This window comes from Pezoporus flaviventris, unplaced genomic scaffold, assembly GCF_033815535.1.
Source record: "Pezoporus flaviventris isolate CSIRO_AGI_PZ_B2104156 unplaced genomic scaffold, CSIRO_AGI_Pfla_v1 ptg000041l, whole genome shotgun sequence".
NCBI classification, from domain to species: Eukaryota; Metazoa; Chordata; class Aves; order Psittaciformes; family Psittacidae; genus Pezoporus; species Pezoporus flaviventris.
This window is the reverse complement of record NW_026892589.1, coordinates 1,846,984-1,863,909: the sequence shown is the minus strand read 5'-3', so window position 1 is coordinate 1,863,909 and position 16,926 is coordinate 1,846,984. Positions and strand designations below refer to the sequence as shown.

The following is a 16,926-nucleotide window of genomic DNA, read 5'->3' as shown; positions in this document are numbered from 1 at the left end:
GGCATGAGCTGGCTCCTGCCTCTCCCAAACCTGCTTTAATAAGGGATGGAAAAGAGTCTCTGGCTCCTGCTCTACCCCAGTGAAGGGGAGGGAGCCACGGGGGAAGAGGCAAAAAGGAGGCAAGGACTGAAAAAAAACAAGGGTAAAGGATGAAAAAAGACTGCAGCTCCAAGTCAATGAGCTGGGTAATGAAAATTCAGGAACTGTGCATGTTAGCTTTTATTACAGAACCATTCCTAGAGGGAAAGGCAGAGATTAATTTGCTATTGGAGGCTTGGGGGGGGGGGGTTCGGGTCTGTTTGTTTGCTTTTCCTGCTTGTTTCCCTCCTGTTCCTAGGGAAAGCTGGGGAACCTGAGTACTTCCGTTCCCTCTAACTTCTTACAGCCAGGGAACTGGTTTGCTTCTTTCCTGAGTGACTGCAGGCAGCAGGATCAACCCAGAGCCAGAGCATCACAGGGACAGGTCCTGCATCCCTCCTGCATGGGGACCAGCCCTGGGCAGGCAGAGCAGGCAGGCAGCAAAGCCTCCGGTTGCTTGAGCATTGAATGCAATCGGAATCCCCACTTTAATATCTATGTATTTGATAATATCACTTCCAGAAAGCCACCGTCAGCTGCAGAGTAATGGGGCATTTCTTATCCACATTTTAATCCCAATTTGCTAATTCATCAGCATTTAATCAATAGCAACAGCGATCGTTATCACTTCATAGCTCCAGCTAACTCAGTTACTCACGGTCAATCAGCTTATTCCCAGCACTCATCCCTAGGAAAGGCAATCCTGTCTCCAGGAGCAGCTTTTCTAAGTGCTGATGGCTGCATGATACCGTGTAAGAGCTGGGCTCTGCCACGCTGGGATTTAAAGCAGTAGAAGTGGCCTCTGCACCTCACTCTTTATCCAGCCCTATCCAATTTTCCAGCCCTATCCAACTTCACAGCCAGCACAGCCTCTCTGTTACTTTATTGTTGTTTGGGGTGGGTTGGCTCCTTGGTGCCATGACAGTGCCAGGAAACAGAGGCCCCCAAGCCTTTTGCTGCTGCAAGAAAATCGAGGATACAGCTCCAGGCTGTGGGTGAAACCCATTTGATGCCCAGAGCTACCCTTGATGCTCTCGACCAAGCTGCTGTCAGCCCCTGGTCCAGCACGTCCCTCCCATTCTCTCCTGTAGATAACTTCACAGGTAACCCTATAACATGGGTGTCTAAAGCCAGACCAAGGATGGAGGTGAGCAGGGAGGCTCTCAGGATCCTACTCGGAGCTCTGGAGCTGAGGTCTGGTGGGCAGCATCCTCCCCAGGGACCCCGCTGCCATCCCCAGCACCCAACCTCAGCCCTGTTTTAGGGTGATCTTCACCCAATTTCATGCCTCATTACAGCATCCTATGAGGATGAGCTGGAGAGAGGCTGGTTGCTTTCCCCATGCCTGTGCCCCTGCTTGGCTGCAGCAGTAAAACCCCAGTGATCCCCATCCCAACAGGAAGGAGCAGCCCCACAGCTCCAGCCCCACACCGTACTTGCAGTTCTTGCATTTTAAGCCGAACAACATTCCTTTACCGCAGACGGTGCAGGTCTGAGACATCCAGTACTTGGTGGAAAACCTGGGGAGAGGGACACAGAGAGTGGCCAGAGAGAGAAGCAGCTGAACCACCCCATCTGTGCTCCTGCAGGAGCAGCTCCCAAGCCTCCCTTAACTCCCGAGCCCTGGTTTATCCTTTCCTGGCTGCCTTTGTGGGTGTTGAGGCATCATTCTAGGGGTGCCAAAGCACAAATCTGAGCTCCCCCTTGCGCAGAAGGGAGACCAAACTGGGCATTAGGCACTGGTTGGGTGCAGCTCCCCATCTCTGCCTTGGCCAGAGCCCCCAAAACACCTCCTTGCCCTGGGACCCCAAGGTTCCAGTCCATTGGAGAAGCTTCTGCCCTATTGAATAGCAGAACCAAAGCTATTTCTAGAACTTCTCCTCCTTGAGGTAGATATGGAAGGGCAATAATCCAGAGATGGGAAATGTGCTGAAGGTTGGCAAGGTCATGGATAATACATGACTTATTGACAGCAGCTCCAGCCTTATCTAAACCAGATCTGAACTGAGATGGAATTTAAATGGGCTACTAGGGCAGCACTGCCCAGCATAGGAAACTGGGGGAACAGCCCCGAGTCCCCCCTCCTGGACCAGGGATAGAAAGGAAGACGTTCCTTGCTGGCACTGGGGGATTCACTGGTTGGGTACCTGTGTTTGATGGAGTTTCCTAGATCTCGACGGGGGATCTGCGGGGACCAGCGAGGCACTGACAGCGTATCTGCAGGAGAGGAGAGACAAGCAAAACCATCAGGTGGTGACAAGGGGGGCAGCCAGGGTTCCGGCTTTGTGCGAGGGGAGCAAAGGATGTGCACCAAAAAGAGGGGTTTGCCCAATATTTCCCCTTAGACATGATCCCTTTCTGGAAAGCAAGAGGTCTCTGCCCTTGTGCTTGGGTCTCCAGGGTACTGGAGTCTCCTGCTCCCCCCATCATAACCCCCAGCACCCACTTTGGGCCAAAGAGAGAGGCGCGGGGTGATGCACCCACCCCATGGGTGCTGCACCCATGTGCACACAGAGAGGGGTTGCAAAGCTACCGGAGCCACATTGCGATGTCCAAACAAGAAAGGGAAAACGAAGCTGAAGCTGCATCCTTTATTAATGAGCCACCACTTGTGGTCGCGGCTGAATAAAGGCCATTTAACTGGGCTTCAAGGAGAAGAGCAGAGTGAAAAGCAGCCTCAGCACTCTCCTAAGGGAAAGAGGGAGGGAGAAAGAGTAGCAGGACCCTGGCTGGGTAAGGAAGAAGAGAGAAGTTCATTAATGCCCGCTGGAGCAGGCACAGCCATGCTCGGTCTCCGCATCCCCCTTCAGCCTCAGCAAGGGCACAGACCCTGCTCCTCCTCCTCTGCCACAGGAGAGGTGCTGCCCGCAGTGGAGCTGTGCCAGGGATTCAGAGGCTGGATGGATGGATGTTCAATAAGGGCTTCCAGAGGTTTCCCGGGCACCAGCGACCAGCCCCATCACGGATCCGAGCCCGGCCGTTTGCTCAGCACGCCGGCAAATCCCTCACTAAACACACTTCCAATATCATCCCTGCGAGCGGGGAGAGCCGCTGTTTGCTTTAATATCCCCTTTTAATATAGCGGGCGGCGCGGTGCTTTAATTGCACTTCCCTTTCTGAAGGTTACATTTACATCCCCCTTCCATGCAACGCCGTTAAAAGCCTTGGGAGCACCCTAAACCACATCCATCCCCTGCACCTCCCTTCTCTTACTCCACCACCTCATCCCGCTCATCCCTCAGGCAGAGCTGGCAATGAAGATGTTGAAGGGCTGCGAAGTCAATTAAGGTAATTGCTGCCCCCAGCCCCACGGTGGCTGTTTTACACATGCCAATATTCCTGACCACGCTTCTCACCACCTCCTGAGCCCGCATCCCTCCCTGTACCATCTGCAGCCCCCTGGGGGTGTCCACCAGCCCCGGAGATGATGCTCTGAGGACTGGGACCGCTCCACACGCAAGCACATCCCTCCCGCAACATCATTTTCTCATCAGTGAATCACATCAGACAAGTGAGTCCCCGTTGCCCATCCCCAACGCTGGTCCTCGATGAACTGAACACCTGGACAAGAGCAGCTCCTCTCCCAGAATGAAATCACATCCTCTGCTTTACCAGCCACAATTTATTTCCACTAAGGTTCTGATGGCCTCAATTAAATCCTGCCATCCCGGCGAGGAGGAGAAGGGACGTAGGCAAAAGCATCTGAGCCTTTTAATTACTTTCTAAATGGGCTCGCTGCAAAAATGTATTAAAGTGTATCAGGGATTTTAACCTCCTACCAGAAATGAGCCCTACGTGATTCACAGCTCATTACGCTCATTAGAGGGAACGATACATGGAGGATCGTGGTGTTTAACAATAGACCTGCTCATTGTAGGAGAGAAAACAAGCAAAACAGGGCAGGAGGGAGGGAACAGCCCCCAGGGCTCGGGGGGGGGGGGAGGCTTTGAAGCTCATTGGTGATTCTCCCTTCAACTTGCACATGTGAGATTCCCACCCAAAGGAAAAGCTGGTCCTCCCCGGGCAATAGGGAATCAGGGTGATGCCCAAAGGGAAGGTGGGAATGCAGCAGCCTCCCAGCCAGCACAGGGGGAATGTTCTCAAAAATCCACATTTGCCACAATTAGATGTAAATGCAAGGAAAAGCCCTTCATAGGCTCAGGATCACGTCCTGCTGCCAGGCGGGGGGCTTGGCTTTGTCACAAGGACCCTATGATGGAGAAGGGCCAGACCCAAGGATGAGCTCGTCCTCGTGAGCTCTGAAGCATGACAGCCCATTCCCCACCTCCCTCCCTCCTCCTGCTGCCAGCAGCTCAGCACCCCACGCAATGACCATGAGCAACTGATGCTTCCCGACCTCCCTGCCCACGTGTCAGTCATTACTCACACGTTTATCACCATCAGCCTCCTTTATGGCTCGAGAATCAGGCCTCTCTCAGCCATCATTCCCCTCGCACACATGTGTGAGGGCTGGTTTAGGATGGTTTTCCCCTTCTCTCCTCTTCCAAGACGGAAATTAATGGGCACGGGTGTGATTTCCCACGGTAGAAAGCAGCTGGTACCCATTGAGCACCCAACAGGGCCAAGCACCGTCCCTTTCCCACCTCCCCATCACCTAGAGGCACCCTCAAAAGCTAAACCCTGCTCCTCAGTGGAGCAGTCCTACCCAGCACATTGATCCCCATAGAGCACCCAATGCCAGGGGATACCACCCAGGCACCCCACAACCTCCACTGCTTTCCTTCCCCACAGCATCCCGCCGGCAAGGGTCAGGGCTCCTGCACAGCCCAGCCTTGAGTCAACAGCCCACGCCTGACGGGATCAAGGGAGACAGAGAAGGGGGGAAGCGCCCGGACCGGGGGTGACAGCCGCCTCCGGCACGTCGGTGACAGCAGACACGGAGAGGAGCCCGGCTCGCCGCGGTGACAGGCAGCGGTGACAGGCACCACCGGTCCATGAGTGGCACCCGCGCGCCTCGGAGGTGACAGGGACCTTGGCCGTGACGCTCTCCTCGCCCCCGCTGCCATCCCGGGTGTGGATGTTCCCCCTTCGCTCCCTGTCTGTGGGATGCCTGGGAAGAGAAGAGCAGCCAGAGCTCCCTTGGTGCTTTGGGTTTGGGTTTCCACCCTCCCTTGGGGCACATCAGGAGGGCAGTGATACCCCCAGCCCCAACACTGAATACACCAGGGGCATCACCCGGGGCTGGGTCGTGCCAAACCACACCGATGGGGACGGTGCTTTGGCACGATATTGCCCTCCTTCATTTCCTGGCACCTTTCTGGATGCCCAGGGAATTGGTGTGAATGTGTTATCCATCACGGAGACAGCCCCATAAACAAACCCTCCTCCTCCTACTACAACAAACAGCGTCAGGCGATGCTCGCATTATGAATGGGACGGATAAAATCGATGGAAGTGCACTTGGAAAGCATCCCGGGATGAATCACCGCAAGGCTGAGGGACAGCCAGGAGACTTTACGCTGGTCTGTAGACGTCCTACAGACCCGCATCCATCCTGAGCAGCCACCAAAACACTCCAGGCACCAGCCCCAGTGTGTTTAAGTCCCCCAGAGAGATTATGGGGTGACACCGGGTGAAGCCTCCTCCCAGAACAGCTCAACAATCCCATGGAAGACGACCACGACAGGGACGGTGTCAGGTGTATCTACCACAGCACACCCAGGCAGAAACAGCAGCCCTGGGCCATATGATGGGGAAGGATGCTGGCAGAGATTCATTGAATCAGCCTGGTTTGAAGGGACCTTAAAGCTCATCCAGTCCCTCCATAAGACACCCCAGTCCTCACCCGAGCTGGCTTTAGGGCCAAACTAGGAGGGAAGAGATCCCCGAAGAGCTCAGCTGCAGCAGCAAGGAAACTGCAGCACTGCTCAGGGCAGCAGCTTCCCCTCCCCATGCCACAGAATCAGAATCAACCAGGTGGGAAAAGCCCTTTAAGCTCATCCAGTCCAACCCCAGCACTGCCAAGGTCACCACTAACCCATGGCACCGCCAGCCTCGTCTACACGGGGTGTGAACACTCCCAGGGACCACGTAGGATTCAACCTGAAGCAGGAGCCAAACCTGCCCGTGGCAAACATCCTGCACACAATCCCAGCCCTGCAGTGTCCCTGCTGTGGAGGGAGGGATGGATGACCCTGTGCAGTGGGATCACCCGCAGCAGCCGATGGCAGCAGAGCTATTTGCAGAGCAGCTCTTGTAAGAAGAGTCACCTTACAACCCCGCAGCCCCTCTTTGCAGTGTGACAACCCTGTTTATACAGCTGAAATGTCACATTCAGCCACTTTGCTGCCTCAAAGACTCATTGGGATTTCCTACCCCAGTCCATAGCCCTGCAGGAATCGGCTTTACCCATTCAAAGCTGGGTTCTCCAGCTCCACACAGCACTGCTGGCACAGGAAACCCTCCCATTGCCTGATGGCAAAGCAGCCAGCTGTGGCCAGATGTGGGCTGCAGGGAGCTCCCAGCTGGGCTGCCAGCATGTATGGCTGCAGGGCAGGTTCAGGGAGAAGGGCACTGATGGTCACAGAGAAATGATGGCCCCCTTGGGAAGTCCCCTGTGAAGGAGATTGGGCTGGAACAGGGTTAAGGAGAAAGGGTTAGGAAGGACCTTAAAGCTCCTCCAGCTCCAACCCCTGCCACGGGCAGGGACCCCTTCCACTAGAGCAGCTTGCTCCAAGCCCCTGTGTCCAACCTGGCCTTGAACACTGCCAGGGATGGGGCAGCCACAGCTTCTCTGGGCACCCTGTGCCAGCGCCTCAGCACCCTCACAGGGAAGAATTTGTGCCTGTGATCTAACCCAAATGTTGGCCCATTCTGGAGAACACCAAGCAGGGGACCTGCTCTGGATGCACACGGTGACAGTGGCTGGATTTGCAGCAGAGGGACAGGCAGAGGAAAGCAATGCCAACCAGCTCCAGGACACCCAGGTAACAGAGACACAAACACGACCTGCTCGACATGAGCCTTTACAGTCAAAAGGAGAAGATCCAACCTGATTTCTGGTGCCTGTAGCCAGGTCACGGGGTGTTGAATCCTAAATCCTGTTTCCAAGTAACAACACGTCTCTGGTGGTCACTTGTTCACTGTGAGGGACCAGGTGCACCAAGAGAGGGGCCTGGATGCAGCCAGACAAAGCATCTTCTGTCCCTCAGCCATGGGCTACTCCATGGCCAAGCTGGAGCTCAAGAGCACCCCAAGATCACCCCAGCATCCCAAATTCACAGGGATCCTGGCCCTGCGTGGAGAGGACTTTACCCCTCCAGCTGGATTTGTGCTGCAGGAGAAAGATGCTCCTTCACAGCATCTTCCAGCCCCCATGCCCTTGCTGTGGCAATCAGCTCCCATCAGGGCAAAGTGGCTGTTAAAAACAAGCGAGAGGCATCCAAACCCGCATCCGAGTGGGACCAAAGGTGATGCAGATGGGAGCATGCTCCTGCCACAAGCAGCAAGACACGCTGCCTGTTGTAAAGAGATCACTGAGAGACAGCCAGGGAGAGAAGGGTCTGGCCAAGGGCTCGCTGGGCTCCTCTTCTGCATCTCAATCCATCAACGACAATAGTTTGCTCTTTCAGTGCTTACGGAAGTCATTCCACATCAATCCAGTGCATACCTGGTGATGCCAGGCTGATCCCACCACGGAAAAAGGGAAGGGGCATTTTGCTGTTGGGGTTTTATAAAGGTTTAGGTACCCATGGTCATAGGGATGGGATATGAGGGAGCAGCCTTCCAGTATCTGAAGGGGGCTACAAGGATGCTGGAGAGGGACTCTTCGTCAGGGACTGTAGCAATAGGAAAAGGGGTGATGGGTTCAGACTGAAACAGGTGAAGGTCAGGTTAGATCTAAGGAAGAAGGATGTGCCAGTCTTCCTACAGGGTCACAAACCAGAAAGCAACCATGGAAGCAGACAGAAAGCCGGGATGCAGCTCCAGGACAAGGCCATCAGTACAGAATGATGCAGAAATACAAGAGAGGTAGAAAAAAAACCATTGTTTTTTGGCCTTCCCTCCTATTTTCCCCACAAGTCCCTGGGATTAAGGGTCAGTGAGTGGATGGATGCTGAACCTGCCAGGACCAAATGGTTTCAGTGATGCTAAAACCTCTCCATGGAGATCAACGTCTCATATCTAGCCCACATAACAAACATGTACAGCAGCCAAGAAAGGTAGAGAGCCGAGGGAAATGCAAAGAGACACCTTTCCAGCAGGGCTAGTCACTTGATAGCCCATCACTTCTCATCGCATCCCGTTCCTGTCGTGCCACCGTGCCACATTCCATCAGGTTATGACACCGCGGGATGTAACCCAACCCAATGCAACAAGACACGGTGGGGGGCTGTTGAGAACAGGTCTCGTTTCTTGGTTTCTGCTCTGCTCATCTCCTTCCTTGCAGGCTGAACTCAGCTGATGCCACAGGGAAAGAGCAGTGGAAAAACACCCCTTGCTCCAGGCAAACCCGCTGAGAGCCGGGTCCATGGACATCCCCAGATGCCCACAGAGCTCCTGACAGGTCCCACTGTCCCCAAAGCCAAAGAAAGGGGTGCAAAAGGATGCCAGAAATGGCTCAGTGAGACTTCAATGACCCCAAACAGCAGCTGGTTGGTGTAAACCAAAGACAGAGAGGAAGAAACTGGAAGGGGTTTCCCTTGCAGAGGGGTCCTGGTGCTGCGTCCCACTCTCGTGTGGGGTCAGCGAGAGGAAAACCTGCTGGTGCCGGGGGGCTGGATGGGCAGGGAGGGATGCTCCCTGTAAACCCCTTCTTCAGCCAAGAGCCATGCAGTAAAACCACTGGAAGAACCCAAACTGAGCCAGGATGACCACGCTTTGGGAAAGCAAAGGAGGGAAAGTCTGGGATGGGGAATGTGGCAGAAACCCAGCATGGCTGTGGAGCTGGAGGAAGTTTTCAGTTGAGCAATGGAAGCAAAGGGAGCTCTTGGCATGCAAATCACTCCCAGCAGCTGCCACACGGCTTCTGGGAGGGTTTTGTTTGGTCTGAGAGCTTGTGAAAGCTTCAGTTCCTGCAGGATCCACCAAGCGCTGCTCCGAGGCTGGGGAATAAGGGCCCGGTTGGTTCTCCCCAGCCAGCAGCAATGCCCTGCATGAGCACATTGATTCAAACCCACCCATTGGGTCCCACCAAGGGCAAACCCCATCAGGCAGACCCACAGGCAGGATTGGGGCTGGATGCTGGGATCAGGCTCCGTGGGGTTTGCACCAGACCTGTCTGCATTGGGGCTGCCTTCATCCAACACTCATCTCTTTGGCTCAAAACCCCACGTGCAGGAGAAAACAACATGGAAAAGGAGGAAAGCAGCCTCCTGGCACGAAGGTAAAACCACTGCTGGATTTACAATGGAACCCATGGAAAAGTCACTCTCAGTGACAACCAGTGTCACCAAGCAATGGGAAGGCTCATGGCTTCTCCAAACGACAGCAGTCACCCTCCTGCACCCATGGCGTTGCGATGGGGGAGCAGCTCTGATGGCATAAATCAATATTCGATGTGACAACGGGGCTGTACATGGATTTCATCAAGTTTCCAGGCTTATAGTTGCCCAGAAGCACCCACGTATCTCCAACCACTGCTGTGAGGCACCTGCACATCACTCAACCAACATCCTCCATCGGCCACCGGAGACACCCTGCGCTTCCCACAACCACATCCTCTGCTTGGCATCACCCCTCACCCACCCCATAGAAGGGGGCCTTGGACTTACTTGCTGAGAAGGTGGCTTCGGTGTGGACGGGAGGGGTGGAGGGCAGGAAAGGTGGGTACCCCACGAAGAAGGAGCGGAGGGAGCGCTCGGAGAGGAGCGGGGAGCGCTGCGCGGGGATGTTCTCGCAGCTCCCCACGCTGTTGTGGATCTTGAGGTTCAAGGGCTTGTTCTTCTTCTTGACTCTGCAAGGAAAAGGGAGAAAGAAAGGAGAGAAAAGTGAAGGGCAAGGAAGTGGGCAGGGAGAAAGAGCGATGCACCAAGGGACTGGTACCTCTAGGATGGCTGCTCATGTGGAAATGCTGCTCTGCCCTGTGAGCTTGTGTGATAATCAAACCCATTTCCCTACAGGAACTTCCATCCCTCCTCATCGTCACAAAAAGGCAGTTTTCATTAAGGAACACGAGAGTTTTTCTTCTTGCAAGATCTGGATGGAAAGGGGCAGTTGGTCCAAAAGCCCCATCACCACCAGCCTTATCCATCCCCCAAATCACCTACTGCCTGCAGCCCTTCACAGCGGTCACCCCTCAGTGCCTCATGCCCAGAGATGGCCAACACAAACCTGCCGGAGCCCCACTGATGGTCAAAAGGTGGGGTTGTGCTCTGAGTCCTTGAACATCGTTGCACGAGACCCCAGGTAACTGCCTTGTCCCGTTAGGGACCAAGAGGGCTGGATGTGGTGCTGTGCCCATCACAGCTCCTCTTTATAGCAGCTCAGAGGCTGCCAGCCTGGGTCTCCAAGGCTCATCCGCATCCCAAAACAGTGGCAAAGGGGGGAAACTGAGGCATGGAGAGATGATGGAGCAGATTCAAGCTGCTCATTACAGCACCTCGAAAGGACTTAGGCACTCGCAGTGCTGCTAAACTGGAAAGATGCTGCTCTCTGTGCATCATAGCAGTGCTGGTCCCAGCTCCTTCCCGCTAGGAGCAAGGCACCCAGATCACCAGCATGCTATAGAACCAGCTCCAATTCTATGGTCATTTAAAGTCACCTACATCCATTTCAGGGCCCAAGCAGGGGAGCAGAGTACAGCTGAGGGGTCACTGCAACAGAGCAATCCAGGCAGGGTTAACACTGTGAGCAGCCCCAGCAGAAAGCCCAGGAGCAGCTCACCAGGGCACAGGACCATGGGGCAGACAACCCGAAGCACCAGGGGGTGTTCATGGGAGCAGGGGGGGGATGAGACCCACAGCTCCCATTTATCAGCCCATTCTTCCAGCTGCCTTGTGCTGTGACAAGGACCAGCATCACTTCAGTGGCTCAGAGGGGCCCAAAGCAGCACACAAACCAAAGGGTTTGCAATGCAGAGCGATGCCGACAGCTTGAAGAGCTGGGCTGCAGGTTCCTGGCTCTGCTCTGCCTCTCTGGCTCGGCCATGCCCAGCCTGGCCACGCTGCGACAGTGTGAGGTGGAGAGGAGCAGCATCTGCCCTGCTCAAAGCAGGCTGAGGGAAGGGCAGCTCAGTCCCACTGGAGATCCGGAGGATTTGGGGCAGAGATCCCCAATCTGAGCAGGGGGTGGGCAGTGCGACAGCTCACGGGCATCATGGAGCTGGAGGTGGTTTCCTTGCAGGTGATGCAGTCAGCACTGATGTACAACTGAATCACAGCCTCTAATGCAACCCCTGCCTTTGATTCCAGAGGGCTGGAGCAGCTCTGCTCTGGAGCCAGGCTGAGAGAGCTGGGCTGGGTCAGCCTGGAGAAGAGAAGGCTCCTGAAGGGGAGACCTGAGAGCAGCTCCAGTGCCTGAAGGGGCTGCAGGAAAGCTGGAGAGGGGCTTGGGACAAGGGATGTAGGGACAGGCCAAGGGGAATGGCTTTAACCTGCCAGAGGGGAAAGCAGCTGCTTTCCTGAACACTTCCACACTCATTCCCAGCACAGGGTCCTGCTCAGCTGCCATCGTTCCAGCACCACTGACCAGAGCTCAGACACCACAGGAGAACCATCCTGCCTGGGGCCACGCATCTCCCACTGCCCTGGGTCCAGCAGCACCCATGGGCATCCGGCCAGGCCAGCAGATAGGAAATGACTGCAGCAGCTTCAGCAGAGGAAAATTAAACCACCCTTTAATAAGTTAATTGTTTCCTCACACAGGAAAAGCTGCTGCTGCCTTTGGGGTGGCTGCAACGACTTCTTTGGGTGTGCTGGGCATGGGACCATAGAATGAATCACAGAATCCCAGCCTGGTTTGGGTGGGAAGGGACCTTAAAGCTCCTCCAGCTCCAACCCCTTCCACTAGAGCAGCTTGCTCCAAGCTCCTGTGTCCAACCTTGGGATGGGGCTGATGGACCAGCCAGGTCCAACAGAACAACCCTTTCTTAGAGCCCATCGGGGTCCAATGCACCAGCAGCCCCATAGATGATGCTTTCCATGCCTTACCAGGGGGAATCTAAGTCCTAAACCCCAAGTCCTTATAGCAAACCTGCCAGCCACCATTGTGAGAAGAAGCCCCAGAGCCAGACCAACCCCTCCATCACTGTCACTTGATTCCATCCCAGTGCCATGACCACAGCATCTCCCCCAGCACATGCATGGCCCCAGCTCGGCCCCAGCACCCATCCTATAGCGCTTCCTGAAACGCACTGATTAGCCACTAATTCCATTTTTCCCACCCATAAATCAGTTCCAGAGCAAATATTTACCACGAGCATCATTTCCGCGCCAAGCAGGGCTGTGAGAGCTCTCGTTGTTCGGAAGGATGACTGATTTTGGAGGGATCTTTCTCTCTCCCTATTCCTTCAGGAATGAAAAATGAATTCAGAAATACACACAACCCCCATGAGCCAACCAGCTGAGGGTTGGCCACTCAATGGCCTTGACCCCTCTTCCCTGGTCCATGGGCAAGCCCTTGGCTGGGGTGTAGAGGATGTGGGCAGTGGGTGTCCCAACACCGTGCATGGTTGCAGGGAGCAATCCTCCGCCCCATCCTCTAGCAAAGGCAATGGGGAAGAAGGCAGGAGCAGCAAATAACCCAGCATTGGAGCAGCACAAGCCCTGCCAGCACAAACAAGCTACAAAGACATCCAAGAGGTGACGCGGTTCCTCTGCAATCCTCTCTTGGATGCTCCAAAGCAGCCCCAAGGCCACAACAACCAATATGGGAACAAGGCACCCAGGGTGCAACAGGACACAGAGCAAACCCCTCCCTGCCATGCAAACCAAGCCCAGTTTGGGGTTGCTTGTGCAAAACCAGGGTCAAACAGTGCCCTCGCTGCATGGGCTTCAGAGCAGCCGTGCGGAGTGAGGGCATCCATAGGAACTTGATGCATTGGCAAGGGGGATACATCACAGCCTGCTCCTCACCGGCCTCCTACATCACCCATCTGCACTGCAGCATCCCGGTGTGAAACTGGGATGGTTCCCCTCGGCCTCACACCGGCAGCGGTTTTGGGGAATGCTGTTTCATGGAATCATTCAAGTTGGAAAAGACCTTTGAGAACGTTGAGTCCAACCATTCAGCCCACCCCGTGCTATTCTCAGCCCACAGAAGGAGCACCAGGACAGGGATGAGACACCCCATCACCTCCCAACAGGACTTTCAGTAAAGCTCAAAGCCCTTCTGGCTATCAGAGGGATGCGCTTTGGCTGGTGACTACCAGGATGGTGCAGGATGAGGCCACCACACTTAGGGCTGCAGCATCCCAGCCCTGCTGCAAAAGCCTCTCCTCCACAAGCCACTCCCGAATCAGGCTTTCTCTGTGTCTCACTTTTGAGGTGGTGAGTGCAGACAGGGGTGTAAATCCCACGGGGTGGGGGGAAAAGCGAGTGCTGGAAATGCATCGTGGTTCTGCCAGCCTAACCCCCCCCCCCCCGAGTCCCCATATCCTGCATCCCATTCCAGGCCCCGCTGGGAATCACCCCCCACACACGCTCCCAAACCCACCGAGGGCAGCAGAAGCAAAACAGGGGGGTTCTTACTTCAAAACAAGGAAAAACATCAGCTTAAGTCAGTTCTCCATAGGGATAAACCCTCTACACTGCAGCAGACCCCCCTACTGAAGAGGGGGCACACTGATGGAAGCCTCAGCCCTGCAACCCCAGACGGATGGGGAGGGAGCAGCGAAGTCCGGGGTGTTTGCAGGATGCAAACCGGGCTCGCTTGGCTGCTCGGGGGGAAGAGGGGGGGTTGGCAGCACTAATCCCCCCATTAAGGACCATTTCACACCTCTCCAGACGCTGGGAAGTTCTCACTGCTTGGCTCTGGAAGGGGGAAGTAAGCGCTGCTTAAAACATCCCGGTGATTACACAGGAATGCTGATGGAGAAGCAAATGCAGCAGAAGGGAAAAGGCTTGGCAAAGCTCGGGGCTGCGGTAAGGAGCTATTTAGATGGTGCCGATACCTCCCAGCCCGCGGGAAGGACCATTTTCCTCCAGTCACAGTTGGGCAACCATTGAAATGAGACCAACCCAGCCGAGGAAGGGAGCAAAACGCCAGTCAGGGACATGGGGAGTCAGTTCTGTACCAGTGAGGGCTCATTCTGGCTTTAAAGGGTTTGTGGGGAGCAAAGCGGACCACGCACAGCCCATCTCTAGGCTTGAAGCACCCCCAGAATCATGCAGGGGTGGCAGGGAAAGTGCCACCACCGCCCCAGTGGCTCCTTTCTGGCCAGATTCAGAGCAGATCCCAACTCTGAACATCCCGGCTATTCCTTTTGGACACTCCAGGAGCCTCAGGTCCCTTCTCCATGCTCATCCCAGCCCCAGCCCCACTGCAGGAGGCTGTGAAGCCAGGCAGCCCCTGGTGCTCTGCCAGCACCAAGCAGCCCTTGCTGCAGGGATTCCAGGCTTCCCACTGGGAAAATGGGGCTGGATCCTGCCCCACACAGCCTTCAGCTCTGCAGACCTTTTCCAAGCTCACTGGTTCCTACATCACAAGCCTCACAGCTGCTCCTGGACCCACAGACCCTCACTGACATCCTCAGTCAACCTGCTTAACGTTACCTCTCACCATCCCCTAACCCTCCGCAGGGCCAAAACCACCCTTACTTTAATCCATGTCTTCCTCATGCATCTCTCAGCAGGGACATCAGACACAGCACCCTGCACCCCAGCCCCCTAAAACCAGGGGTCACAGGAGCATCAGGGCTATTTTCTGCCCCAGCCTGACACAGATGCAACACCGTTATTTGGGAGCGATTCCATGCTCCGAGAGGTAAAAGCCAACTATTAGAGAGGTAATTTCATGCAAGGATCTGCTAAATATATGATGGAGGCTTTAGGGAAAAGGAGGGGAAATAAAAGCCCCGCGAGTTTGAAGCACTTAATGCAAATCCCTTCAGGTGCCAATCCAGGCTGGATGGCGCATCCCCGCCTGCTCTGTGCCATCACTCAAACGCTCAGCACCGGCTGCGGGAAACAAATAGAGGGTTTCAAGAGGCCGTGAAAAACAGGAGCAGACACCCAGGACAAAGGGCCCGTCACTCCTTTCAGCTCCAGCGAGGCTCTACGGGCATGGAAGACCGGTGGGAGGGCGGGGATTGATGGGGAATTGTGGTGTGAGGAGGGATGCGGGAATGGTGAGGATGCTCTAGGGTCCCAGACAGAAAGGTACCTGGTGAGGAGGCACGGAGTTTTGCTGTGCAAAAGCAGCTGGGATGTCACAGGCTGGAAGAACAGGGTACAATGGGAGAGTAGAAGGTGGAATACGTGGATGGGAACAGGAACCTCCCCTCTGGCAGGTTAAAGCCATTCCCCTTGTCCTGTCTCTATAGGCCCTTGTCCAAAGCCCCTCTCCAGGTTTCCTGCAGCCCCTTTAGGCACTGGAGCTGCTCTGAGGTCTCTCCTTAAGGAGCCTTCTCTTCTTGCCTCCAAACCTTGAGGAGTTCGGACCAAAACCACCATGGCTGGAGCCACCACAGTCAGAAAAGGAGGCACTGGATCACTTTTCATGCCTGAAAACCAACGTAACAGCATCTACACCCATTGCCACTAAGCATCTCTCCCCGAGTAGCCAGGACAGCACCAGCTGCTTCAGCATAATCAGTGGTCAAGGCAAACACAGAGTTAAAGCCAGGGGATTATTTGAACCTATCTAAAGAGAAGAAATTTCTTCCTTCTACACCCAGGCCTGCACAAGCTCTGTGCAATACTTGCTTGATATCGTATAATGAGAATAGCCACCAGATGTTACATTTATCCTCCCCATTACTGTAAGGGGCAACAAACCTCCTCCTCCTCCTCCAGCCAGAGGAAAAGCAGGGGTTTCATATCAAAGCCTCAACAGTTAAATATTTATCCAAGTGCCTGTCCCCACTTCCCTGGATGGCTGCACTTTAACGTTCGAGTCCTACTGATCTATTATTCCCTTTTCCTAGCACAAAGCAGAACTTTTTATTACAGCTGCAAATTATAGAGCTGGGAAACTCTTTGAAGGGAGCTTGAGCCAAGCAGGGGTTTTCTTTCCCCTCTCCCAGCACTCGTGTGCCGATGAGATGCTGCTGCAGGAGGGCAGCAGGAGCAGCGCATGGATAGACACAGGCTGCAGTGTGGAAGTTGCTCCAGGAGCTAATTGCCAGGATCCTGAAGCAGGATCCTGTTTCTCATTAAGCCCCTTCTGTTTTCTTCCTTTCCACTGTTCTGTTTCTTTGAGGGACACACAAGGGCACTGGGGATGAGCAACACTGGCTATGGGCAACTAAGGATGCTGAGATTGAGTCTTCTTTAGCCACTTCTGCACCAGGTCAGTCTTGGGTGTTCCTTGTTTGCACCGAGTTTCCCCATCCATCCCCTGGAAGGGGGGAATGGGGAAGGGACCTTAAAGCTCCTCCAGCTCCAACCCCTGCCACGGGCAGGGACCCCTTCCACTAGAGCAGCTTGCTCCAAGCCCCTGTGTCCAACCTGGCCTTGAACACTGCCAGGGATGGGGCAGCCACAGCTTCTCTGGGCACCCTGTGCCAGCGCCTCAGCACCCTCATCATAAAGAATTTCTTCCTTACACCTCCTCTAAATCTCCCTCTTTTACTTTAAAACCTTTACCCACTACAGGCCCTATTGAAAAGTCTGTCCCCACCTTTCCCATAAGCCCCCTTTAAGTACTGAAAGGCTGCAGCACCGTCTCCCTGGAGCCTTCTCTTCTCCAGGCTGAACAACCCCAGCTCCCAGCCTGTCCTAATGGGAG

The 16,926-nt window shown here is 54.9% G+C and overlaps 1 protein-coding gene across 3 annotated transcripts in view; it reads right to left on the bottom strand.

The window, feature by feature from the left end:
• Nucleotides 1–16,926, bottom strand: part of KSR2 (kinase suppressor of ras 2) — an 82,743-nt gene that overhangs the window by 43,479 nt on the left and 22,338 nt on the right. For all 3 annotated transcript variants that reach the window (XM_061465769.1, XM_061465770.1, XM_061465771.1), the window contains exons 5-7: nt 9,813–9,994; nt 2,226–2,295; nt 1,515–1,598 (exon numbers count right to left, since the gene is read on the bottom strand). In XM_061465769.1, the coding sequence (XP_061321753.1) occupies nt 1,515–1,598; nt 2,226–2,295; nt 9,813–9,994 (336 nt within the window). The remainder of the gene's footprint in view (nt 1–1,514; nt 1,599–2,225; nt 2,296–9,812; nt 9,995–16,926) is intronic.